Source organism: Musa acuminata, chromosome BXJ2-8, assembly GCF_036884655.1.
Source record: "Musa acuminata AAA Group cultivar baxijiao chromosome BXJ2-8, Cavendish_Baxijiao_AAA, whole genome shotgun sequence".
Lineage (NCBI taxonomy): Eukaryota > Viridiplantae > Streptophyta > Magnoliopsida > Zingiberales > Musaceae > Musa > Musa acuminata.
Genome location: NC_088345.1, coordinates 53,707,889 through 53,733,439, shown reverse-complemented (window position 1 = coordinate 53,733,439; position 25,551 = coordinate 53,707,889). Strand labels below are relative to the sequence as shown.

Sequence of the window (25,551 nt, the reverse complement as noted above, 5' to 3'; positions counted from 1 at the left end):
TACTATTTTTTAGACACATTAATATTATTTTAAATATCCTTGTTTGTTATTATGGTGATAACATGTTAATTATAATATTATACATATACATATATCAATATTAAAATTGATAGGATGGTTCTTTTTAAGGAATAATATATGGGTAAAGACAATTTTCAAGAAGTAAAAGTTTCTTTTATATATATATATATATATTAAGAGACTTATTATGTTATTCAAGTAGGGAGAAGGAAAGAAAAATGTGGTTGGATTTTAGAGATAGATGAATTAATATAGAAATTAAAAAAGGAAAGAAAATATTGTTTGATTTGGGATCTATTAATTAATGGGATTAAGTGAGATGAACTTATTTGAAGGTCTCAAAAAAAAATAACGAAAAAAATGGAGGTGCGGGGAATCGAACCCCGTGCCTCTCGCATGCGAAGCGAGCGCTCTACCATATGAGCTACACCCCCATCTTGATTGATATTTTTATACTAATTTTATATCGAATAATTAAATAAAATAAAAGAAAAACTATAAAACAAATATTAATAGCAAACATTTAAAAAATAAAGCAAATTCCTAATTTTAAATTTTTTTGACAAAATATTTTTTTTTTCAACATAACCATTCTACCACTCCATCAATTACCCTCTCTCCTTAGTTTAGCCCGTCGACCACAATCTTCGTCATTGTCCAAATCAACCCTCAAGTAAGAGTACAAGTGTAGGAAAACAATCAACCCTCACATAAGAACGATAGGTGAAGAGCGACGGGTCCGATAAAATAATGAGCAAAATAATTTTTTCACACACTCGGGAGCATTGTTTCAAAATTTTTGAAGGCAAGAGCGTTCGATGAAAATTTTCAAAATGTACTGAAAATTCGTCCAAAAAATAAAGGCAAAAAGAAAAGGTGAATAAATGTCTTTAATCAAATATGTCTAAATGCAAGCACCACTCCTACTACTACATATCAAGAAAGATTCTAATATGTTCAATGAGTGGACTGCCTGTTCTAATTGGCATACTTGTTTTCCTAGTGATCTCCACATCTATTACATGCTTGCTGTGTCAGTGAACAAGAAACATGGATACAGGATACAAATCTTCACCGCCTGTCGCGCTCCTGTCAACGAAGAGCCCATCGACGATGATGATTGCAAATAAGAAAGCCCATATCGTCGTCAAGCATCACATATGGGGGCGGACCGGAGATGTCTGGCTCATCAAGTTGCTCATGAGAAAGTAACTGATACCAACTGATTCATGCAGCTCGTTCATCAATGTACGAGTGATTGCATGAATTCCTGTTCAGACAAAAATATTGGATCAGCATAATGCCACCAACAAAAGCGAGCGATTGTATGCCGATTTTCTGGTCAACTTCAATTGAATAAACAGCACATTCAATCTGAAGACAGTAGTAGCTAGTTAGGATAAAAAATGAAAAAAAAGAAATTTGAAATATTGAAAGAAAACAGTGCATGATTACATGGTACATCAGATCTTTACCATGCATACTGATGCGAGATCACAACTCTCAGCTTCTACCAAAGCATGTCGGCCAGTTGCTAATTATAGTGCCATGAAACCTCCCAAGAAACCTCCAAAACAAGCTTGTCTGTGAACTAGCATTTCTCGTTGAAACCCCAGCCTGTGTTGCTCTATTGAAAAAAGACCAGGAAATCAAGATCAAACATGCTTTGCATACCAACTAAATTCGCAATCGAAATCCAAATGAAGACACAACATCTAAGCATCATGCTGGAGTTTCAATTCGGAACCAGCAAGATGCTTAGGTTTGATAAGCAAGCAGGAAGTTAAGATTTATAATCAAGATAACAGTAAACAGTAAAAATATTGAAATCAGCAGCTTTAACTATTGAAAAAAGGCCTCAGACATGCAATATTTGTTCTGCACATGATTAATTGCAGCAGAAATTTTAAGCAGAAAAGAAAATAACTTGATATACAGAAGAGGTGAAAAACTTCAAAGACCCATAGCTGTGATAAAATTAAATAAAGACCCATAGCTGTGATAAAATTAAATGAAGACCCATAGCTTGGCACAGCAGATTTCAGCAACAGTATCAGAATTCCGGAAAAGAAATCACAGCCGACAATATGCCATAGAACTGAACAACAATCCCTTTTATAAAGTTATCATGACCCTTTTGAGTTGCAGTACGATTCCCAAAAGCACAAACAGCCATAAATCTATCAGCTTCATGCAGCAGACTTGAGCAGCAACACTGCAACACTGCAACCCAGAAAAGAAGCAGAAAAGGAAAAACATCTTTTTTTCCGGAAATATTTGTACTTGAGAAATAAGAACTTAAATAGAATGCAGTAAGATGCAGTACAATCAAACAAACATCCAAAGCAAATATTTGCATTAACTGTGCATATTCTGTTGAAACATAGACTTTATGGGTACATCTGGATTAAAACATAAAGACATGAACAGGAAGACAACTTGCAGAGGCCGGAGAGCTTGGTCTGTAAACCTCGTAACATAAGAAGGTATATCCTCTGGAAGAGTTTTCGCCACCCTTTCCAACTCTTGATTTTGTTGCTTAGCAGCAACTCTATCAGGTCCACAGTACATATCCATAAGCTCTTTTCTGTCAACTACGTGAAGTTAACTTTAGAAAATCTTTTTCACCAATAATTTCAAATAATCACAAATTTATGCATTCATTCCCAACCTTACAGATTTGCTCAGGGTTCTTGATTCAAGTAAGCTACTCGAAAAAATTCTGTCAAAAATTCACCAATTCATGACAGACGCTTCTTTGATGATGCTTGTCTGTGTGATCTCAGTCGGCAACCATGACCCTATGTCACTTCAGTTCACCCATTTTCTTCTGATACACTAGATTCTGACTCCATCCTTCATTTTTTTTTACAGAAATTAGCACTCATTATCTGGAGATACATTGGGATACTTCGGTTGATGGACATCACAACACAACTACTGTTGGGATATAGAGCTTAGTGTTTAACACGGTTAATAAAAGATAAGCAAGCCCTTTTCTGACACTTGAGCTTAACTAACTACCTTAATTCAGTCAGATTTCAAGTCATATCTACACACACACAAGTAACAGGTTATGCATAGATGCTAAGAAGTACCATACATTAAAATTGGAGTTATTTGTCAAACTTTATCAAAACATCTCACCAAGAAGATAGAGGTTGGAGTTAGCTAAACTAAAGCTTAAATCCTACTTAATATCTGGTTGGGTAGAACCAGCATTATCGGTTATAACTTAGGACCATCAATTTCAGCTCATTACTACAGTCTAGGGAATGACCTTTTTCGGTTGAGGACCATCAACTGCTACTTATCATTGATGTAAAAGGTCAACAACTTATGATCAAGAGACCAGGATGCAAAATAAGAATAATCATGAATTAATTGTAGCACAACTATGAATCACCTCCAACTCTTCTTGGCTCTGTATCCCTTCATATGCCATCAAGAATGTACAAATGCAAGAAAGAGGCCATATGTCTCGGTAACCTACAGATATTCACATGGATTAATTTCAGCTCGTTACTACATTCTAGGGAATGACCTTTTTCGGTTGAGGACCATCACTGCTACTTATCATTGATGTAAGAAGGTCAACAACTTATGATCAAAAGACTAGGATGCAAAATAAGAATAATCATGAATTAATTGTAGCACAACTATGAATCACCTCCAACTCTTCTTGGCTCTGTATCCCTTCATATGCCATCAAGAATCGCTTAGACTTTTCCGGTGCTTCAAGAAGGGACATCGGAGGCTTCTCATCGATGTCTGGACTCTGGATTATCAAAAACCGACTGCGTATTCCGGTTCGTATTCATTCTGCATAAACAAAAAGATCAAGATCAGGCAAGACAACAGATAAGACAGTTTTCAGAGTACAAAAAGGGTAGCCACATCAAGAACAAACCATATGGTTACAATGTAGAGCATCCAAATAGGCATCCTTCAATGGAGAAGTCCAGTGCTTCGGCCAACTCCATCTTCTTCTCTAGCCTCTCTCCGTCTTCATTGTCCCCAAGATAAATGCCAACGTCCCTCGTCAGCTTCCTCATTCCTCGTCCCCTAAATCTCCCACCTCTTCCTCTTCCCCGCATCATTGCTCTTCCACCCCTCCCCGTCCCAAGGCCCCTCTCACTACCGGGCCGCCACGAGACAGTACCTCCACCGTATTCCTCACGGCTTCCTCGCGTCCCATCCTAGGCTGGTTCATCGTCCGATCAGATGTTTCCAGGCCCGGCCTTGGAGCACCAAGAACCGCTCTCCGTCGGAGATGCCGGTTCTCCTCGCGCGCGCTGGGGGTTCGACTGGGCGGGTGGACCATGCCCCTTCCGGTACCGGCAAGGCCAGGTGACAGACTTGGGGGAAGCGGGGCGGTTTCATCCGCGTCAGCGAACTCGAGCTTCTCTACCGAAGCCGCGGCGAAGTTCTCCCGCCTGAAAAATATAAGCTTTTTAGGCTGGAGGACGGCAGAATGATCGAAGGAATCCCGCGGAAGGGGCGCGAATCACCCGCAGCCCCGCCTGGAGGCGGCGGCGGGATTGACGGAAGACATCCAAGAAAAGAAGGAAAGGCTGACGGGGGAGAAGGAGAGGGCGGGTGGAGCAGGCGGCGGTGGCGATGGTGGGGAGGCGCAGCTAGCTTTCTACAGTCCCGCGTGGTGTTCGATGGATTGCCCAACCCAATTAGCCCATCGACAACTCCCAAATGTGCTTTATTTTCACTTGAAGTCAAGTCCATTTAATTAAGCTCCCAAATCTAATAATGATCAAAACACCAAACCAATTTGAGAGTGCTAATTTGGTGTTTTAGGGTATAGGTGAAATAATTTTGGATAAATTATGGTGTATTTAATGTCTAATTTCTAATCATGAATAAGGTGATTGTGGAGGGAAAATAAAACAAGTTTTAGCATGGCTTATCATTAGATTAATGTGTAATCGCTAAAATAGATTTCTAATGATCGAACGGGCTAATGCGTCGATGACAAATCATCATCCCTATCAGCGGCGTGTTGTGGGGGACGTGTCACCGAGCTACCTACGTGTCACAGAATGTATGTATGTTCCATATGCATGATTGAGTGAGTCCTGGTTTGGTAGGGCATTGCGTGAGAAGCAGAGCTTGCACTTATCACTTTCCACTTCATCCTTTTCCTTTCGTCTGTCATGGGAACAACATGGGAGGGAAGAAACCAAGAGTCATCTTCTCATCTTCTCCATTCATGCACGGCGACAAGCCTGCTCGTAACTCCATTTCATCCGAAAGATGGTGAGAAAATTGGAATCTCCGATGGTGAAAAACCAGTTCTTTTGAGAGTCCTGTCGAAAAGAGGAGGGAAGGTGGTGACCTGCCTTTATTGGTCGCAGGGAAATGAAGGCAGGAGAAAGCTCTCCACCCCCAAAGAGAAAGCTGAGAGAAGCAAGGGATAAAGGTTAAAGAGCCCAGTGCGGCTCTCGAGGAAGCTTCTCTGATGACTGCTTTGCTGAATGAGGGCGCCATATGAGTGCTCAAGGCATGGAGATCAAAGCACATCGGATTCTGCTCCCCCACACACACTCACAGAGACACAGAGTGGGGGGGGATGACAAGTACCATCAAGAAGAAGAAGAAGGGAAGCTTCGCATCTTTTGGTAGTAGTTGCTGTTGAGGTAGGAGATCGCTGCTTTTGATGTTGGAGGGGCCACAGTGCTTCCTACTGCCACTCTAACTTCAAACACTAGCAATTCATGTAGTTTGCAGGATTGCTGTCGCTACAAATCATAGCACGAAAAGAAATGTGCAATGAACTCCCAAGTGGTTGCTCGATGCATGCATTCATGCATGCATGCACAAAGATCTAATCGGTAAACTAAGCAACAAAATATATAATCATAAGAACAAATAAGAGCAAGAGCATAAATGTCTTGGCAGGTTTTATGTGGAGTACTCGTCGTGGCATTATTCTGGAACACTTGATCACAAAATCCTAAGGTTCTTACCTAGTTTTAGTTCTTGCATGAACAGTACCTCAAAAAGTACTACCTTGATTCCAGGGATGGCATGGCTTCCTTCACCCATAAGACAAGTTTCTTGCTTGGGCGAAGCTGCCACCGATTAGGGTTGGATTGATACCATCCAGGGGTAGAGGAGCCCTCAGTGGTGATGGCGGCTCCAGCTTTGTGGATCCCTCGTGCTTCTTCTCACCTGCGCTGTCTGCCGAGAGCATCATCGGCTTGGCCGCGAAGACATCTACCACGGTGTCCATGTCGATCGCCGACGGTGCAGTCCCGAGCCGGTGAGTCTTGGATGCCTCTTCTTGCGGTCCGATGCACGATGCCGCTGATCCCAGTTTCTGCACATCGAGGTCGTCGTCCCAAACGAACGGGTGCTTCTCGTCGGAGGTGAAGGGGTGAGGCCTGCTGATCTTGTCCAGACATGTGTTGTCGTTAGCCAGTAAGAACCCATCAACAGATGCGTTCATCTGTTGATGCATCTCCAGCTGATCTCCGCCGTATAGTGCTTGCAGATCATGGGGAGAAGGGAAGCACATGGAAGGATCCAAATCTTTCATGGCAGCCATGTCGGCAAGCCCTTGATGATGATGATGATGATGATGATGATGATCTCCCGAGGTCATGCCGTCGGCGGCCAGTGTTTGATACGCCTTCTCCAAGATGCTTTGCATGTACTTTCCTTGGGCTTCGATCCTGATCTGCAGGTGTCTTTGAACCTAGAAACACAAAAGCATGCTTCAGAGTGCAAGATCGAATCAACTGTGTTAATCCAAGAGGGCATGTTCGATTACATCTAATTGCTCGTGCAGCCTCCTTTGGACTTCCATCTGCATCCTGATGGCTTCGGTTCCGTGCGCAGCACTCGTGCTATCATGATTCCAAATCCACCAACAATCTCAGCAACTATACATGTCATCTGCATAGGAATTGATACGGAGAGATCATGTAGAACTCACTCGTTCATGTTTCGACCCATCATTCGAGATGAAGAGACTGCGTTCCTTTGAAGCTCCAGTGCAGAAGCTGCCATCAGAGACATAAACACTCAGGGAAGACGCCCAAGGCAATGAAACTAGCGAGGATAAGCTGCTCACCATCCTTGAGTGAGTGTTCGTTGAATTCTTTGTGTGGTTGCTTTCCGAGCCGGAATTTCTACATGCAAAATCCTCAGATCAGCGTAGGAAACAATTGCAAGCATGCGAAGAACACCTTTGTGGGATGCATCATCTACCTGAAGGTGGCTCTTGAGGTGATACAGGGTGAGACCTTTCACGCCCATTACTCTCATGATGGTTTTCGGCGTAGCCTCTGCAATAATTAGGAACAAGAAGAATCATTTGCTAGAGTTGGAAGTGTATATGAGAGAGAGAGAGACAGAGAGAGGAGGAGGAGGAGGAGAAGGGAGGTTGTACTGTCGGGGCCGCCGAGCTGGTTGACAGCGTCGACGAAGCGTTCATGGAGCTCGACGGTCCAGCGAAGACGAGGCTTGGGATCGGTGGTGAGGACGAGGCCAGAGTCAGCTTGGACGCACATAGGCCGGTCATGTGAATTCATAGTTGGCTTCTTGGAAGGGAACATTCTTGCTTTCCTCTCTGGTTCTCCTCTCCTGCTACGGAATTGGGAGAGATTCAAGAACAAAAAGGTGGCATATATGAAGGAATAGGGTGCGATATCTCTAGAGATGGTCTCAGAACTCTCCCTCTCTCTCTCTCTCTCTCTCCTGGAAAGCCACCAACTTGAAACCCTAGCTCCTTTGCCCTCACTATGTGCATGTGCAATATGAGAGAGAGAGAGAGAGAGAGAGAGAGAGAGAGAGAGAGCATATGATGAGGTTATTATTCCTGTAGTCTCTGAGTAACCTTTTCTTCGAAACAAGGAACAGTAGATACCCCATGCAATCATACTGGCCTTAGCATACAACCCTACCTTCCTTTTCCTTTCTCTTTCTTTCTTTTTCTTTATTTTATTTTATTTTCTTGAGAGAGAAAATAATGATGGGACAGATATTTAATTACTTAGGACTCGTATGGAACTCCACAAGTCAAGGTTGCATGTCATATACGCTGCTCTTCATCTCTCTGTTGTTCTCTCTCTCTCTCTCTCTCTCTCTCTCTCTTTACTGCATTCCATTGTCTTCATCTCTCTTATTTAAAAGCTTTTATTTGGACAAGAAATGAAGTGCACATAAAAAACACTACTTGCCAGATATTGGAGCAACTAAGGAGGCTATGATAGTATAATCTATGGATTGCTACCTAAGAAAGAACTGATTCTGATCATGGCACTCATTCCCAAAACACTTGCTCACCATTAAAGATTTTGATTGCAGTAGATCCCACTTAGTTCCTCGAGATCTTTCCATGCATACATTGCATCAAAGAGTGATTCTTCTTCTTTTCTTATCTTTTCTTCCTGCTGTTGCGAGTGCAGCATTGTTCACTCACAACATGTATCAGCCAGCTTGTCCTAAAGTGAAGTTGGATACAACAACTCAAGCCCTAAAATATGTGACATAATAATCCATAAGAGAAAATAGGAACTTCATGCTTAACCAGTATGTACACAATGTTAAGTGAGATCAAATCTTTGGACCTTATTATCAAGTTATTAAGGTATTTTTTTTACGGATAAACTGATCGATATCTCTTAAAATTCATAGACTGAGATTTCGAACCCTCGACGTAGAATAAGTGAGTCGGATATAACATCAACTTAAAAAAATAAATAAACTTATAAAATAATGTAAAGTTGGTATAAGTCATTTGTTATTTTCATTAAAACCCTAAAAATGTGATATAATTCATAAGAGAAAGTAAGAATGCACAATGTTCATAGTAACACATCAATTTACATTTCTTTAAATTGATTAGATACATTATCATTAAATTGATATTTTAGATTAAAAATAAATAAATAGATTTGTGAGATTACAACATTTAAAGAGTTAAATCCAAATCTTCAGAGTTTTTACTGGTTGGACATTTGGATGGACCTGCATATCTATCTGATTGTGGGCTCAACCAATAAAATCAAGGGAATATAAAGTTGTCTCAGCCATGCATAAAAGTCACAGTCACAGGAACACACAAAACATTCCATTACCAGTCAAATCCAAACAAGAGTTAAATAAGTCAAAGGCATTACTACTTGGACACCATGGCCCCCATGCAAAGGCCAAAAGTGGGGAGGATGAGTAAGAACAACATAAAGCTAAAGCTCTCTTCCTGCATGGGGAGGGAAATCCATTCCATTTGCTCTATTCCACCACTGGGAATAGATGCTTTCTTGTTTGTCTGTTCAACAAATATTCTTCTCCAATCTTCTATGCCATGGTTCTTCTTAATCACTCATCTTTTCTTTTCTGTGTATTTATTTTAGTGTGCATATATTTAAACTTCCATTGATACACAAGAGAATAGGACTTGTAGAATCTAAGGTCACATAGGCAGTAAACTTTGTCCATAGCATTGCACAAACACAAGGGTTTAATTTTATTGCTGTGTTGTATTACTAGAAGAATTAATTCTCTATGAATGACTCTTACATTAAAAATAGAAGATGAGTTGTATCAGTATATTATGTTTGATGAACTTATCACAAATAATAGAGGTTTTGCTGCAGTGACCATATTCCAGTACATTTGTATTATACATCATTTTGATGATGAATCATATACTGTATTTTAACTTAATATTACTATTATTATTTTTTCCCCTCTAGTTTTTGAAATTTTATGGCATCATTCTTGATGTTCTAAAGTTGTGACTCTGCCTCTGTTAGATCATAGTATACTTTTTTCATGAGTATATATTCCAAGGAAGTGCATTGAAAAGCTAAGATTCCAAAAGAAGAAGATTTTAGGCACTACTACATAATTTGGCATACCTACCCTTTGTATCAGTGGCCACAACTTGTTGTTGCTGATGCAACTTGAGTTGAGTTAGATCGAATCCGACGACGAGCATGAAGACCAATTTGATCCAATCTTAATAAATTTTGGTTGTTCGATATCTCGTAGACTCTGGATAAATCTTAGTCCTTATCAAAATTTATTACCTCGGAGGCCTACGGCTCATCCAATGCTCAAGTTAGTTAGCGTCGAAAGAGAATCATGTATATTTTCTTTTGTTCTTATAACAAAGTACTAAAGGTCTCTTGGAGATATTTTGCATAATCTCAAATGTTACTATGATACAAGAGTCAACTCATTAGTCTAATTAGTCAGTCATTGGGTGTCAAACATATTATATTAAACTCAAAAAAAAAAAAATATATATATGTTAATTAAAGTTTAAAAAATGAGTTAATGGATCATATCAATCATTTGTAACTAAAGTAAAATCTTGATTATTATTATGTTCCACAATATTCATTTGGATCCAAAGATCACCTTCATCTTCTCTCGAGCATGCATGCTTCTCAGGTGGCAATGGAGAATGCAAAAGTCTAGAACACCGATTCCTTCGAGTCTAAGATGCAAAGGGGGCTGTACAATTTAGAATCCCGAGCAAAGTTGGCATTTACCTTTTAGCTAATTAAGACCCAAATCAAATCCACTAACCATGTTAGCTTACATTTCAAGCACCGAGATGCTCTTCACATGGATTCCTCCAGTAAAATATAAGTCAAGCTATGCTTTTTGCCAAGCTTCATGGAGGCTCTTCTTCATGCTTTGCCAATGGTCTCTGCAACCCCTCCTCCATCTGACTCACACATTCCCTTCTAATTCCAATTCCATACACATAATGTTACACTATCTATAGTTTAATTCATTTTCCTGTGTGTTTCTAAGTATTGGAGTTTTTTGGTTGACTTATGTGCACTACTAATATGCCATATTTCGATGTGTATGTAATTACATTTACATGCAAATATTACATTAGATTTCGAGAGCGAGAGGGTTATCAACTTACGCGGGTCGGATTCGGGTCGACGCGCACTTTGGGCCGGGCTTAATGTACGGCAGCTACATTAGATCCGATTTAGCCCGAGCTTGATTTGGTCCGGTTTGATCCAACCGGATCGAGATCGACCGATGTAAGCCGGACCCGTTGCCACGGTCTGGGCACGTTCGTCGACTCGAAGCCGCCCCTTCCGCAAGATTCTTAGAGAGAGAGAGAGAGAGAGAGTGACGAAGGCCCGAGTGGCGAAAGCGTGTGCGTCTCTCTTTCTCTTGTTTGTTTGTTTGTTCTTTGATTCGTGGAATCTGATTGTTCTTATGCGGCGGTGGATGCGTGGAGTTAGTTGAAAGCAAAGACGAGAATCGATTTGGGGGTTCTAGGAGACCGGGTGAATTAGGAGATTAGGGCACGGTGATTTGGGTGTACTGCAGTGTTGACCTTGGCGAGTGCGGTTGGGTTAACCTGGGGAAGGAATTGATGGATGGTGTACTGCAGTGTCTTCTATTTTGTCTGTCCACGTATATAATATTCTAGAAAATAATTATGCTCTTCGTTCCTGCTAACATGGTGCACCAGATAACGTCTACGGAGAGAATATTTCCATTAGGTTATGGAAGTGCGGCATTGGAAGTCTACGTTTTGTTTCACAAGTCTTGGTATCTCTGTTTTTTGGAGTACCAAAATAAGACTTCTCTTCGCTAGGTGCGAAAAGGAAACGGGATGAAGTGGTGAGGAGGGACCTATAGATTTATTGGAGCATGGTGGAATATTGTGAAATGTTTAGCTGAACTAGATATGATGGATCGCACCTTTGCTTTTCTTTAGATATTTTGTTGACTGCTTTTAGAATCTTTGGTCTGTTCAAAATTATTATTTTTTTGGTTTGTACTGTATATTGTTTTGTACTTTACATAACCTACAATTAAATTTCTCCATATAGTGATTGTGATATCCCACTTTTGTCTCACTTTGGATGTATGAGGACTGAGGATATTTGACTTGGTTTATAAGTGTATGATGCGTTTAATATGATTTACTTGAGCTTAAGCATTCTTCTGAGTCAGTGACTTAAATGAATGATATTGTAGTTATCCTTTTGGGTCAGATCATGGCAAATGATATCAGAGTGGACTTGATATTTTGATATGGTGAGAGAGTCAACTGGATCTCACATGTATTATACTAAAGTTTATTTTTGGTTGTGTTGCGTTTGGGTCTTAACGAGGACATTAAGTCTTAAGTAAGGGAGATTGTAAGATACACCAATTCAGTCACACATCAGATATGTGAGGAGAGTTGATTTGATTTATTAAATTAGATGGGTTTAGTACAAATAATTTGGACTTAAGCATTTTGAGCTAGGGGTTTGAACTCATTAAGTTAATAGGATAATTATTCTATGAAGGTCGGATCATGACAATTAGTATTAGAGAGAATCAACGATTAGGATGATGATTTTAATTTGTCTTGCAATGTGTCGATGCTTTGTTTCCAAACTTGATATTTCTTTTAACAGCTTGAGACAGTAGATCAAAGAGAGTCAGTTGAAATTTGAGGAGAGGCTGTAGGAAACCATTTAACAAGACTAGCAACAGAAATGAGATACTATAATTTCACTTGAATGTGAAAATAATAGTCCCAGAAGATGGAAGGCAAGGATTTATATCCTGAATGAAGGTATCAGTTACAATTTTTTACTTTTATTATTATTTTTATTTTTTTATGTATGCATGTTCTCCTTAATACTGGTTTTGGCTAGGATTGTTGATGAATAATGATGCTTTCAGCGGCTATGAATTATGTTTTGTTAAAGATAAGTTCTTGGATATTTGATTTTCCATGTTGTTTTGTGTAGTTGGGATGGTTTATTTACCCTTGGGGTAGTGAAGCCAATTCATGGATCATCACTTGGAAATTATAATCTTCTGTCGATGGCTTAAAACCTCATGTTATCTACAGGTCTTTGTGTATTGGGAATCTGACTTCATAGGCTTAGTGGGTGGTCTGGTTTTTGTGTCTTTTCTGGAGGTAAAAGACGAGCAGAGAGAGTGGTGTCGGATATGTGTAATTCAAGGAGAGGCAACCATAGTTTTTCTAAGCTAAGATGGAAAGTTTTGGAAGTTGTAGCCTATTGGACATTTGTTGACACTAGGTATTAGCATAGATATATGCCTTTAGAATCATAAAATTGCAACTTTTCCTGCAAATTTTAAAATACACATAAATCTCTGAAAGAGTTTATATGAGAGAAACTAAAAGTTTAAACCTTGAAGGAAGAATATGAAAATGTCCAAGCAGAAAAATCAACAGTAGTCTTCTAAAAAGGATAAGATGAAAGGAAAAATGGTGGTAAGGTGGGATTCTTTTTTTTTTTGGTGAAACTTTTGCATTTGCATGTCATATCAGGTAAGCTAGTTACTTGCTTAAGAATCCCTCAGGGACATTGGTAAATCATATATTACTTTAGCTTTCTTGAGGTGTAGGATTGCTAAAAAGAAAAAATCATGAAGGTCCGCCCGGTACCGCTTGGAGTCTGTGGTTCACCTGAATGTAGAACTGCTTGTGTATTCTTAATCATCTGTTTATCTGAATAAAGGCTGGAAATCCTATATAGATGTTTATGACACCATAGAATATTAGGTGTTGAGATGATCGGATTTAAAAAGCATGGTCACCTGAGCTTAATAGAAGAACTTAAATCTCCACAAGAAACACAATTAAGTTGACTCTTTGGTTTATGTTGAAATGGTTCAGTAATATTTCTTGCAGGCATATATTTTCAAATTGTGAAACATAATAAGAATTTTAAGTCAGTATTTTCTGTTGACCCAAATATATGTGCTTTATTCTTGCATAACATTGGAACTGGTATATTCTAGTGGCAGATTCAGACCATCTTTCTATAATAATAATTGTCAAGACATATTTTTCCATTTGGTGACTGATCCACTAGTCGGTACAGACAAGTCTTCTAATTCGACAGTTTTTGTTTTTCTTGCCAGCAAAACATTTAGCTGATGCAAAAAAAGTCTTCTGTGGAGCTTTGGTAATAATCACTTGTTCTTGTCATATCTGTATTCTAAGCATTATTCTGTAACAAATCGAGACATTCGAACTACATTTTGTTGACTACCAGATATTTATTCAGGCATATGGGTTGGTGGATTAGGTTCATCCTACACGAGAACATGGTAAGTTGCCTAGAAACTAGTCGGTCTGGTTGCAGAGTGCATCTGTATCAGGGTGTGCTAGTTTTTCTCATTTCCAAGATGACAACACTCTGATTTTGATTGAAACAGTCATTCCATTTTGATGCCTTTGGGTATCTACGCAGTGCCCCTCTCCCTTGTAATTATAAATATATTGTCGAATGAAATTTGGGTTGTGACTGCTTCCATTAGCGGAGATTTCTTTGGTGACTTCTAACCTCATGATGCCTACTTTGTTATCAGTTTGTGTTTTAGACATGTAATTTGATTGCTGCACTATGAGACCACTTGAGGGGATGATGGCAGCTGGTCATCATCACTGTTTAATGTATTTTAAATATTTTGGCATCTTATTGTTGACCTGATGCGTTAAATTTGAGCAAGTCTACGAGTCTAATCAGCATGTACAATGGATAGGCACAAAATTTTGATTTGTCTTTTGCATGTCAGTATTCTGAGATTTCCAGTACTTATGTGCCTTGTGTTCTTCTTTCATACCTTTACCCAAAAAAAATGATGTTGATGATTAGCCTAATACTAGCAATGTTACAAGAACAACACCTCTATCTTGTGATTTCAAGATTGATGCTAAAGAATAGAATCATCTTAATACATTCTCCGATTATATGCATGTCATGTTTGTGATGCATCGAATATGTATAGTTGCATCTATTGAATCTGGGTAAGCTCACTAATTTTGAGGAAAAAATGTATTACGTTATAAAATGACACTCTTTGTTTTCACAGTATTGCCACGTGCACTGACTCGACCAGGTTTCGATGATCACGATCTTTGCCGGAGATCAGACGAATCGTCTCCTCACACGTCATCTTTGTGTCTGTCGCTCATTCAGCTGCCACTGCCCACATGACGTCAACTATCACATTAAGCGCACCAACCTGGTTGACTGACTTGGCGATCGTTATCTTCGTTTCGATTCACGACGTCCGTCCGTACCTCTTCTTACTCGGATCTTAAAGCAGGTCCGATCGTACACATTTGTGGAATTAATCATTTAAAATACATTTATATATTAATCATTATATATATATATATATATATATATATATATATATATATATATATATATATATAATGTCTCCGGTCCGGTCTGCATCGAAGCCGCCTCCGCCTATGTAAGACGTTGGGCAAGCAAACGAAGCGCTCGAAGCTGGTGTTTGCGGAGAAGATCCGGGAATAGGGGATGGAGAAGGCGTCCTCGATTCTTGCCTCCATTTTTGGCTCGCGGGAGTCGGCGGCCACCGTCGCCTCAATCTTCGTCTACCCGATCAAGTCCTGCCGTGGCATCTCTGTTCCTCAAGCTTGCGTCACCTCCACGGGTACACTAACCAGATTTCCCTTCCAGTTGCCCGTTTCCTTCTCGGAGAATTGATGATAGCCTTGAGAGTTCACCCCACATCCTCAATTGATGCTTACATTTTCTTTCCTTCGACGACGAATAGCTGAGGACTTCTTGAATTGATATTCTTGACCAACACATTTATTTTTAGTTATTGATATTGAGTTCACTACAAGTATACTTATTTTATTAGATATTTATCTCATTAAATATGGCTAGTGCATTTGGTCTATTGATAGCTTTTTATAAGGATGATTTCTGAGACTCTTAGGTCATTCTCGTCATCCATTTGGAGCACTATGTTGGAGATATAGTTGCATTTCTAGTCGCTTGTCTCAACCTACTGTTTTCATTTATCTGTAGGACTTCGATGGGATCGGCAGTGGTTGGTTGTGAACTCAAATGGAAGGGCATACACTCAAAGAGTTGAACCAAAGCTTGCTTTGGTTGAGGTAGGGCTGCCGATGGATGCCTTCAGGGAAGATTGGGAGCCAAATGATACCTCATATATGGGTGTGTAAATCATTTGCTAAAGGATAATCATCATAAGATCATTATAAATCAATCATTTCAAGTTATAAGAATATTGCAAGCCAATTTTTATCAGCACGATTTAGGAATTATGATGATTTGCTTTTAGTTGATCATCTACCATTTTCTTAAGAGATAATTATGCATTTCGGTTCACCTGCTTGGCAATGCCAATACACCGTGATTCTTAAAGTAAATTTTGATATATTTAGCTTAGGTTTCTGTTAGATATAGTAAACATATTACGAGATTTACTGGATAAGAACTGTGCAGAAAAGATTCTTTAACAAATTGACCTACCTTTTGGTAGCTATAATATATAATAAGGTAGCTATATGACCTAACATATATATGGATCAGAGTGTTGGAAGGATAAGAATATACATATTCCAAAATTAGTCTTATATAGATTAGAAAAAAAAAGAAGACTGAGATCAGCTATATCTTCTTAATCAGTGTTGGAAAGTTTATATGCAAACATGTTCCAAAATTTAGTATGATATAGACAAGGACATTGATGTGGATGCTAGGTTTATTAATGTGAAAAGAAAGGATAACAATAATTGCACTCATGATGAGGTAGGAACATTTCTGACTGGCAGAGAGGAAAGATGTTGATGAAGCTTTAGATCAAACACTTGGAAGTCTACATTATATGTGCAATAATATGGAAAGTTAAGTCAAGTCAAGTTACAAGGTTTTAAGAGGGGAAGAGAACTAAAAATGATGGTGGGTCAAAAATAGGAAAAAAATTAATAACAAATTCAAAATATCGTTATCTGTCCTCTTTGATTAAACTAAAACTAGTACTTACTAAAAAATGTTTGGGAAGAAAAGGAAAATAAAGGAAAAGAAGTCATTAGTAGTTTGAACAGTTACGTATGACAAGAGTGAGGAAAACAAAAGAAAAGTTACTCGTAACTACAAAAATATTTGAATATGCTTCCTTTGCACAGCTAAGTGGAACTAAAAGTTCATGTGGAAGCAAGCTTACTTTTGGTTTTCAATTTTGTTTTTTGCGAGCAATGTTGATCTTTATCACTTAGAGTTTGTTTCTTTTGATCCAACATTGTCCGGTGGGAGAGACTGAACATCGAGTAACTTCACAGTATTCCCATTTCAATTATATTCCACTATTTCATCATAACTACCCAGAAATGTTTTGCCTAAAAAATTATCAGTAAATATCAGTGTACTCAGCAACAATGTTGGTTTTAGGTTTTCATTAATATTATTCTATTAATTTCACCTAATATGATTCCATGTTCTATATTCATAAAACAACTATACTTAGTAAATGTTATTGTCCATATTTTCTCTGTGAATTTCATATTCTCTGCATTTTCTACAGTTATAAAGGCTCCTGAAATGGAGACACTAAAGATTCCTCTGAATAGAGTGTGTGATGTAATTAATGACATCTCTGTCTGGGAATGGTCTGGTTCGGCACTTGATGAAGGCAATGAAGCATCTGAGTGGTTTACGAAGTATCTCGAAAAACCAAGTTGTCTAGTGCGTTTCAATACTGGTAATTATCTTTCGGTGATCTTTGTATTTCTTTCAATGCTAATGTTCTTCAGTCTGATAATATGATGTTATTGGCCACCAGTTTATTTTTGTTGATTCCCCAACCATCCTATATTTACTCAAAATGTATTTTACCTGTATTGTCTTAATTATGTAGAAGATATTCTGTTGCAAGTTCAGTGCTTTAACTACATTTCACCTGATGAAACCTATATTGTCATCTATGTGGTTTCTTTTACTATACATCTACCTTATCCTTTTTCATTTGAAGTATGACATTTTGATTTAATAGTTTATGCCTTGGATCATTTTCTGAAGGTAGCATAGAAGATTATCTGAAAAAAGTTGAGACTTACGGCTTTGTTGTTGTTGTAGTAGTATAGATGATTATCTGAAAAAAGTCATGAATGCTGAGTTCTATTTATAAATAATTAAATAAAACCATTTTTTTGATTTCAAAGTTATTCCATTTTAGTGTCTTCCTTTTTCATTTTGACCCTGTACCTGTGAACTTTTCCTGTCATGTCTAACACATCAGTATATGAAGGTGTTGATAAAAATTTTTCGCTATAATATTTGATGTTTCAGCATCAGAAATTAGAGCAGTGGATCCCAACTATGCTCAGGGATATAGAACCGTGTTCTCTGATGGGTTTCCATTCTTATTGGCATCCCAGGTTAGCTACATCCTAAGTGGAACTGCAAGATTCCAAATGCTTATATACTCTACTAAGGCAGAACTCAGTTTTCTTTTCTAAGATAACATGTGCAGGGATCATTGAATGCTTTGAATGAGCTTCTGGAAGAACCATTACCAATTAATCGCTTCAGAGCAAAGTAAGAGGGCAATATATAGACAATTCATTCTTTTTCAAATCTTGAATGCAGTTGGAAGTCATATCGTTTTAATACGCTGTAATTTTGCATTGTTGGTGTGCTTTACTATGATAGGTTCATCGCCAGTGAAATCATTCTTCAAGCACTTATGAGTTAATAATTTTGTTTTTCAGTATCCTTGTCGATGGATGTAATCCATTTTCAGAGGACCTGTGGAAAGAAATAAAAATAAACGAGTTGACATTTTATGGTGTCAAATTATGCTCACGTTGTAAGGTAACATGTCTTCTCTTTCCACTCTGTAATATTATGAGAGTCAGATATTATTGTTGTTTATTTTGGATTTTATTTATCATAATGTGCATACGAATGTTACATCCATAGGCTTTCAGTAATTGGAAAAAAACTTTAAAAGCATTTCTGCATTTTTTTTTTAACCTCAAACAAAGCCTCCCCTTAAAATGGCATAAAACAAAAACCAATTCCCCTCCTGCTCTCACCTTTCCCAAGCAATTCATCAGCATTGAGTTTAACCCAGTCTAAAGGCCAGCTTCTTTATGTCAATTTAACCCAATTGAACCCAATGTTCTTCAAGAGCATGGAATGGCCTTGTAATAATAGAAAAATAAGGCTAGCTTGACAAGTGCATATAAGAATTCATTCTTACACTTCCACAATAACCATTGAAAATTAGCTACAAAGGTTTACAATTATTTGCCTCTGCCTAAATCAGTAACCTCCTTTAGGCCAAATATTGAAATATTAGAAATGCATGCAGAACTATGTAGTGAAGTTGCATTATAAAAAACATGCAAGATATTATCATCACTGAACAAGCCCAGTTGGACATTACTTTGAGAGTAGCCATTTGTGCTTAGGAAGCAAGCCAGTTGCCAAATTCAGGCTTAGATTAGCCGGACAGTCTACTAGATCTATTCCTACCTTAACCACCATGGCCAGGTTAATTTAGAATTTTTATGGATCTTTTCATTTATTTCTTGAGATTTTTGTAGGTATGAATATAGATAAGCTAATCTCTACATTCGATTTGAGTTGCTTGCCATTTTCTTCAGGTACCAACTATCGACCAAAATAATGGAACTTCCGGGGATGAGCCAACACAAACTCTAATGAAGTTTCGATCAGACCATGCTTTGCATTTAAAGAAAAAGCAGGGGAAGGTTAAATCTCTTTGACTTTGACTTTATTCGAAGTAGCTATTCCACATATATATCTGACCATCAATACTTGCATGACTATATTCTCACTAAACAGGAACATCCATATTAATTTCACTTTTCTATGCCATAATGCTTAACTATGTGACAGTGCTTAACTTTATGCTCTATGAAAATGAAAAATGCAGGTTTTCTTTGGACAGAATTTGGTCTGCAAAGATTCACTCTCAGCAACAGGCAGGGCGAAAGCTGTCGTGGTTGGGGATCCAGTTTTTGTTCAACAGAAGTTTTCTTCTTCTGCTGATGCACCAATCTAATCATCCAAGAACTTCAATTCGAGGTAATTGAGATGATGTTATGATGCTGAAGAACTTCTATAACAATACCTATCTAAATATGTAGATACTCTGTAGTGTTTGGATAGATCAGAAACGAAGGTAAAAATAAAGACTACACTAAAATGCTCGTCATTATGGCAATTTATGTAGCAATTTGGCTTTCAGAGCCTTCTGTATCTTATTTCTGAGTTCTCCTTTCAAACAAATAAGCATACATTGTGATTGCGGAGAAAAAGGTCAACTTATCTTGTTAAAACATGACATAACAAATATCCTACTCATTCCTGGAAAAATTACTCTTACATGATGCAAATATTATCACAACCCTGAAACACAGATACTGCATCTTTCTCCTTTTAATCAGGTCTATCTATGAACCTCAAATGCAAATGCTGTCAGACTTGGCAAAACAGGCTGATATGAACCAACATCACACAAGAAGTAGCAACCCATTGAGTCTGTAGCTACCCTCCTTGTTGAGGACAACCCATCATGCATGTCCACAGGGCAGTACCAACCTCATGCATTTCCAACCTGTTGTGCTGTGTTCACAACCAAATGAAACATAAACTATAAGTTCTCAAGCAGTGGGTCATTACCGGCTGCTGACAGCGGATTAAACCATATCAGCCAGCTTACGACAGAAGAAAGAAACATATTAAATGATTCGTGTCCCAAAGGAAGAAACATGAAAACAGGTAAAGAAACAAAAAAAAAAACAAAGTGTTCTTCTTTGCTAGATGACCGTCCTTTATTTCTTCGGTGGTAAATGGTTCTAGGCAAGCATGGCCGTGACATTTTCTTCCTTGGTGAGCCATTCCTGGGTGGCAACAAGATCAGGAAGCACGACGGCGCCAGACTTTCTCCAGTTCTCCGCATCCGATGTCTTGAACCTGTCCAATATCAAGGCTTGCATGCCCACACTGCTGGCTGGGAGGTAGTCCTTGCGCATGCTGTCCCCGATGTGCACTGCTTCTTCTGCTGCAATGTTTCCTGCCTTCTCCAGTGCGATCTCGTAGATCCTTGGGTCAGGTTTTTCAACGCCCTCTACACCTGAGAATACGCCAAAGTCCCATTCTGATCCCTGCGAAACACAAACTTCATTGGTAACAAACATCAACAACAATGATAAACAAAGTCGTAAAGCCCTAACTATTTCCTTTAGGCTACATGGATCTTTTTGAACCATTAAGCTATGTAAAGTTGGTAGCAACCATCACACGCTAATTCAAATGTTGGTACCATGGAAACAATGGATGTACTGTGAGAGCATGCAAGGAAATCACGGTCAGCACCTGATTGATTCCCAGGGCAGGAAGAATGACATCTTGGTACCGGTATTCCGCATTGCTGACGATTCCAACCATCAAGCCCTTCTGACGTGCCCATCTGAGGAAGGGTTGAGAGTCTGGAAATACGATGTAGGGCGCAGAAGACCCGAAAGACGAATATATGCGCCTGAACACCTTCTCAAATGTCTCCGCATCATATTCATAGCCTGCCTGAAGGGTAACAACATAAGAAAGCAAGCTATTAGCTGTAAGCCTATAATTATAAAGGTTCTGCAATGTCTAACTTGAAAACATGTAACAGCCTATTTAAACAGCTGAGCACACAAATTAATCTCAATCTGAATATTTTCATCCTTTGGAAAATGGTGATGGTGCTCATGATCAGCGGTCACTCGGAGAAGTCTACCTATTCATGAACACTTTTGGTCATCGTGTACAGGTTGTAACATGGCCAGTTCATAAGGTCATCTATTTTTAGAGCTAAGATAGAAAAGCTCATTGGAGGCGTAAAATTTGGATCTTCTATTGGATAGTTGCCTAGTAACGGTCACTTGCTTGTCCCTAATCTTCCATCATATACTAATGCTTGACGTTTAAAGGGTAAAAGATGCAACAGAAGCTAACAGCAAAACTCTTTTCGACATTTCATAATAAATATGGTAGGAAACCTCGGTCTGCCATCAAACCCAGGTGATTTGTTTACCCTGATGAAGGAGTCCTTCACACATGCTCTCCACCAGTCGATATTTGGCATTTTTGCTGCATGTCCAAAGCATGGATACTCTTTCACCATATCTGTGTATGCAGCCTTGAAGCCTTCATGCATGCGTTTGTAATCCGGACAAGGCAATCCTACTGCTTTAGCTGCCATGCAGTAGTAATCCCCGAGTTCTCCCTTGTAAGCTATTAGAGTACCCGTGACGTCCACGGTGATACAACGCAACTTCGACAAGATAGACATGGTTACTGATTCTTCAACTTGATACCTCACTTCTTTTCATAAGTAACTTAATGAAGTCCTACAACTTCAATTATAGTGCCAAATTGTCTCTGCATACAGAACCGATTAAACATGTCACGTGTAGTACAAATGTGTTTACAATTCAACATTTGATATTTATTTATTAGAAGAACTAGGATGCAAATACAAAAACAATATGTTAGTTCTTGTTGCTTGAAGCAAAAGCCAAGCATATTGTCAGCAATGAGCTGAACCTTAAAATGAACATAACTAAAGTTGCTGCCCTAAGAATCATAAAATAGAGTTTTAAAACATTTTCCTAAGATGATCACGATTTGGAGAACAACTAATCTGTATCATAAAGGAGGATAATAAGGCTTACACCACTGTATCACCAACTTTTTGTTCAATAAGAAAACATGTTATAGGAATTACTTGTTTATTCTTTGGTTGCTTGGAGGTTGCAGGGTAGTAACTTAATTATCAGCAAATATGCCATTCTGTACTTTGTTTGTATCAATCTCACAAAGGCTCAAATTAAGAATCACACTATACAAATTATTCACTATGATATGGATTATGGTACTTCAACCCAATATCAACCTTTTTCTTTATTCCCTTTTCTCTTGAACTATTTCATGTCAATCTATTGTTAATCCTACAAAACTGAACTAAACTAACTGGTTTAGGGCGTTTGTTTCTCTAGCACAGTGCTGCCCTCCTCCATAGCTCTTCTTCTTCTTCCACCTCCTCCGCCAAGCCAACATACAAGTAGCCTCAAAAGTCAAAACACCACCCGGTGGTCGGTGGCCATCACTATTTTTTTTTTTTTCATTTCTCATCTTTTTCTTGATATACAGATATGTGGCATCACATATGTAATCATCTAATAACAAGCTGTAACTCGAAGTTGCAAATCTATTTCTATTACTTTACCACCACACCGGATGAACCTAAAATATTGCAAAAGAAATGGATATTATTATCATATTTAAATTAGTGATGGAGATGAACATATAAGATGGATGATATATGGTGGAATTAAATCAAAACGAATCTACAAAAGGATATGCGAAACTATATCGAAATACCAACTCCAGTGGTCAACTTCATTACATCAGAAAAATCTATATGATGCAGAAGAAAAATACTGATTCACTATCAGTTAACAGATCAAAACAGACACAGAAGCAGGAAATGAAATCAACGACAAGACTTCACTTCTGAGACTCAGTTAATAACATGAAATAACCACATAACAGAAGTAGATACAATGGAATAAAATCCAAATTATAGAAATATTCCATACTGTCGTTTGGAGCCAAAAACAAAAAAGTGAATCGAAGTAGTATCTTACCAACCGGAAATCAAGAAAAAATGCAAACAATGACACCAAAAATATACCATTGATCGTATATTACCACAAAAATAAAAAGAAAAAGATCACAAGATATTTTTCATGCAAAGGAATCGTGGCTCCATGGTTACGCAGAAAGACTTATCAGAGACCAAATCCAAAACTCTAGTACCAATAAACAGTAGCTAAATCAGAAACTAAGAAAGCCTTCTTCTTTTTTTGCAAAGGGTAAGTTATGATGGCAAGATTCGAATCCAGAACCTTGTGATAATCTACAAAGTCTTTATTAGCTAAACTAATTAGCACATTCAACTAACAGTTGAAGTGTCTATTCTTCTCAGTTTAATATCTGATATGTGGGTCATTGATCCACTATGATATTATATTAATTTATTGTGAGGGAGGGCTCATCACAATAGCACCAATCCCACTTACTAAAATGGTTGAGAGTTTGAAACATCATCGACATATTTTTGGTCATGGGTTTGACTCCTAAGTTTAAGCAGTAAAACCCTGGTTCTCCAATATGAAACAGCTACAGTGCACCTAAATCCTCATCTCTTGTTCTCTATAACAACAACATACAGATCATAAAAATTGCATACCATATCATAGCAAATCGAGGCCGGGCCATATATCCTGCAAAAGAAAAAGGAGAATCACATGAGGTATCGAACACGATTCCCTTGCCACGATCCAGAATCACATAAGAAAGATAAATGGCATACGGGTAGCCCATCTAAGAACATATAGATACTTCAAAGATAATGAAATCAGATCCGGTTGATGAGCTGAAGGCCACGATATTTGTTGGGACAATACAAAGAAAAAAAAAAGACAATATAACACCTCACAGCAGTGAAATCAGAAAGCCAGATAAAATCCCAAAATCAACTGCCGAGTTCAACTCCAAGATCCAATCTTGAACCGTCCAGTGGGTCAAGAACAGAAGAACAAGATCCAAAATTATATCTACTTGCTCAAGATTAAGACGAGAAAAATGTGAAAGGAAGCTGTTAAAGAAGAAACAAGAGGTGATGGAAGCTCCACAGATACTGAAATCAGATCCAAAAATGAGATGAAGGCAACATTATAACAAAACAAAGAAGAAAAAAGAACACCTCACAGCCGTGAAATCAGAAACCAAAAAGCAGCAGCCAAAATCCAATCTTTAACCCTCCACCGCCACGAGAACAGAGAAATAAGATCCAAAAACATCCAATTGCTCCAATTCAAACGGAATCGAGCCGAGAGAAACTTTAAAGAAGCGACAAAACCTGCGAGCTTAAGCGGTCAATGAAGAAGCAAGAGGCAAAATGAGGTCCCCCGGAAACCAATGGCGACGCAGCTCCATTAGTCGGAGACTTACCGCGGATTACTACTGTGATCGTTCGGTTTCCTTCTTCGAAACCAATGTGGTTTTGTTGAGCTTTCCGCTGCGAAATACCAGCGGAAGCCGACGCTTGTTTTGTCCTCCCTCTCTCTCTCTCTCTCTGGATTTAGATATCGGACAAGGATTAAGTAGCTATTAACGTGATTATTGTGACGCACATATATATATATGTATATATGTATATGTGTATATATATATATGTATATATATGTATATGTATATATGTATATGTATATGTATATGTATACGTGTATATATATGTATATGTATATATATGTATATATGTGTATATATATATATATATGTATATATATATCATGAAGGGAAGGACTTACACGTGTAAAGATATGGTTCGTTTGTTCCATTGTTTCGTGATTAAGATTTTGGGGTGGTTGAATTGGACTGGTGCCGGCCGAAGTCCGACAGTTTAATGAAGCCAATGGGCACGTGACACGTACATACATTCTGGAACGGGGCGGACGTCATGTGGGACAACACGGTCCGGTTCGGTGCGGCCCACTCAGCTCGGCTCGCCGCGTGCAACTTCCCGATCGACTCTCGCTTCACGTTACCGCTAAATACACGACCGGATCGCGTGGCGCACATCCGCTAGGGAGGTCCACTTGTCGTTACTTATGTCGCGTCTAAG

General features: G+C 38.5%; 3 protein-coding genes, 1 long non-coding RNA gene, 1 other non-coding gene and 2 pseudogenes across 8 annotated transcripts; 3 read left to right on the top strand and 4 right to left on the bottom strand.

The window, feature by feature from the left end:
* Positions 1 to 382: 382 nt before the first annotated feature.
* On the bottom strand, positions 383 to 455 carry TRNAA-CGC (transfer RNA alanine (anticodon CGC)). The gene has a single exon. It is a non-coding gene; the product is annotated as a tRNA-Ala (tRNA).
* A 432-nt stretch (positions 456 to 887) lies between these two features.
* Positions 888 to 4,528, bottom strand: LOC103995593 (uncharacterized; annotated as a pseudogene).
* Positions 4,529 to 5,873: 1,345 nt separating this feature from the next.
* Positions 5,874 to 7,777, bottom strand: LOC135620309 (myb family transcription factor IPN2-like). The gene is made up of 6 exons (XM_065123178.1): positions 7,430 to 7,777; positions 7,249 to 7,325; positions 7,112 to 7,169; positions 6,974 to 7,040; positions 6,809 to 6,884; positions 5,874 to 6,733 (listed from the first exon to the last, which is right to left on the bottom strand). Exons 1-6 carry the CDS (start codon positions 7,593 to 7,595, stop codon positions 6,074 to 6,076), a joined length of 1,104 nt encoding a protein of 367 aa, XP_064979250.1. The 5' UTR covers positions 7,596 to 7,777; the 3' UTR covers positions 5,874 to 6,073.
* Positions 7,778 to 11,077: 3,300 nt separating this feature from the next.
* LOC108953540 (uncharacterized) lies at positions 11,078 to 14,487 on the top strand. Its single transcript, XR_001979327.2, has 3 exons — positions 11,078 to 12,595; positions 13,921 to 13,964; positions 14,055 to 14,487. It is a non-coding gene; the product is annotated as an uncharacterized LOC108953540 (long non-coding RNA).
* Positions 14,488 to 15,237: 750 nt separating this feature from the next.
* Positions 15,238 to 20,075, top strand: LOC135620307 (uncharacterized). Of its 2 annotated transcripts, XM_065123173.1 has the most exons (8): positions 15,238 to 15,468; positions 15,852 to 16,001; positions 17,371 to 17,547; positions 18,135 to 18,223; positions 18,319 to 18,383; positions 18,557 to 18,659; positions 19,457 to 19,564; positions 19,750 to 20,075. In XM_065123173.1, the coding sequence occupies exons 1-8, from the start codon at positions 15,333 to 15,335 to the stop codon at positions 19,876 to 19,878; spliced, it is 957 nt and encodes a 318-aa protein (XP_064979245.1). In that variant the 5' UTR covers positions 15,238 to 15,332; the 3' UTR covers positions 19,879 to 20,075. The 2 variants fall into 2 exon arrangements, with proteins under 2 accessions (XP_064979245.1, XP_064979246.1); XM_065123174.1 differs by lacking the exon at positions 15,852 to 16,001.
* Positions 20,076 to 20,458: 383 nt separating this feature from the next.
* On the bottom strand, positions 20,459 to 25,016 carry LOC135620308 (uncharacterized). Of its 3 annotated transcripts, none has more exons than XM_065123176.1 (5): positions 24,879 to 25,016; positions 24,115 to 24,148; positions 21,895 to 22,241; positions 21,195 to 21,401; positions 20,459 to 20,983 (listed from the first exon to the last, which is right to left on the bottom strand). In XM_065123176.1, exons 3-5 carry the CDS (start codon positions 22,150 to 22,152, stop codon positions 20,675 to 20,677), a joined length of 774 nt encoding a protein of 257 aa, XP_064979248.1. In that variant the 5' UTR covers positions 22,153 to 22,241; positions 24,115 to 24,148; positions 24,879 to 25,016; the 3' UTR covers positions 20,459 to 20,674. The 3 variants fall into 3 exon arrangements, with proteins under 3 accessions (XP_064979248.1, XP_064979247.1, XP_064979249.1); XM_065123175.1 differs by having other exon boundaries at positions 24,787 to 24,912; XM_065123177.1 differs by lacking the exon at positions 24,879 to 25,016 and adding an exon at positions 24,631 to 24,780.
* Positions 23,804 to 23,970, top strand: LOC135621336 (U2 spliceosomal RNA; annotated as a pseudogene).
* Positions 25,017 to 25,551: the final 535 nt, after the last annotated feature.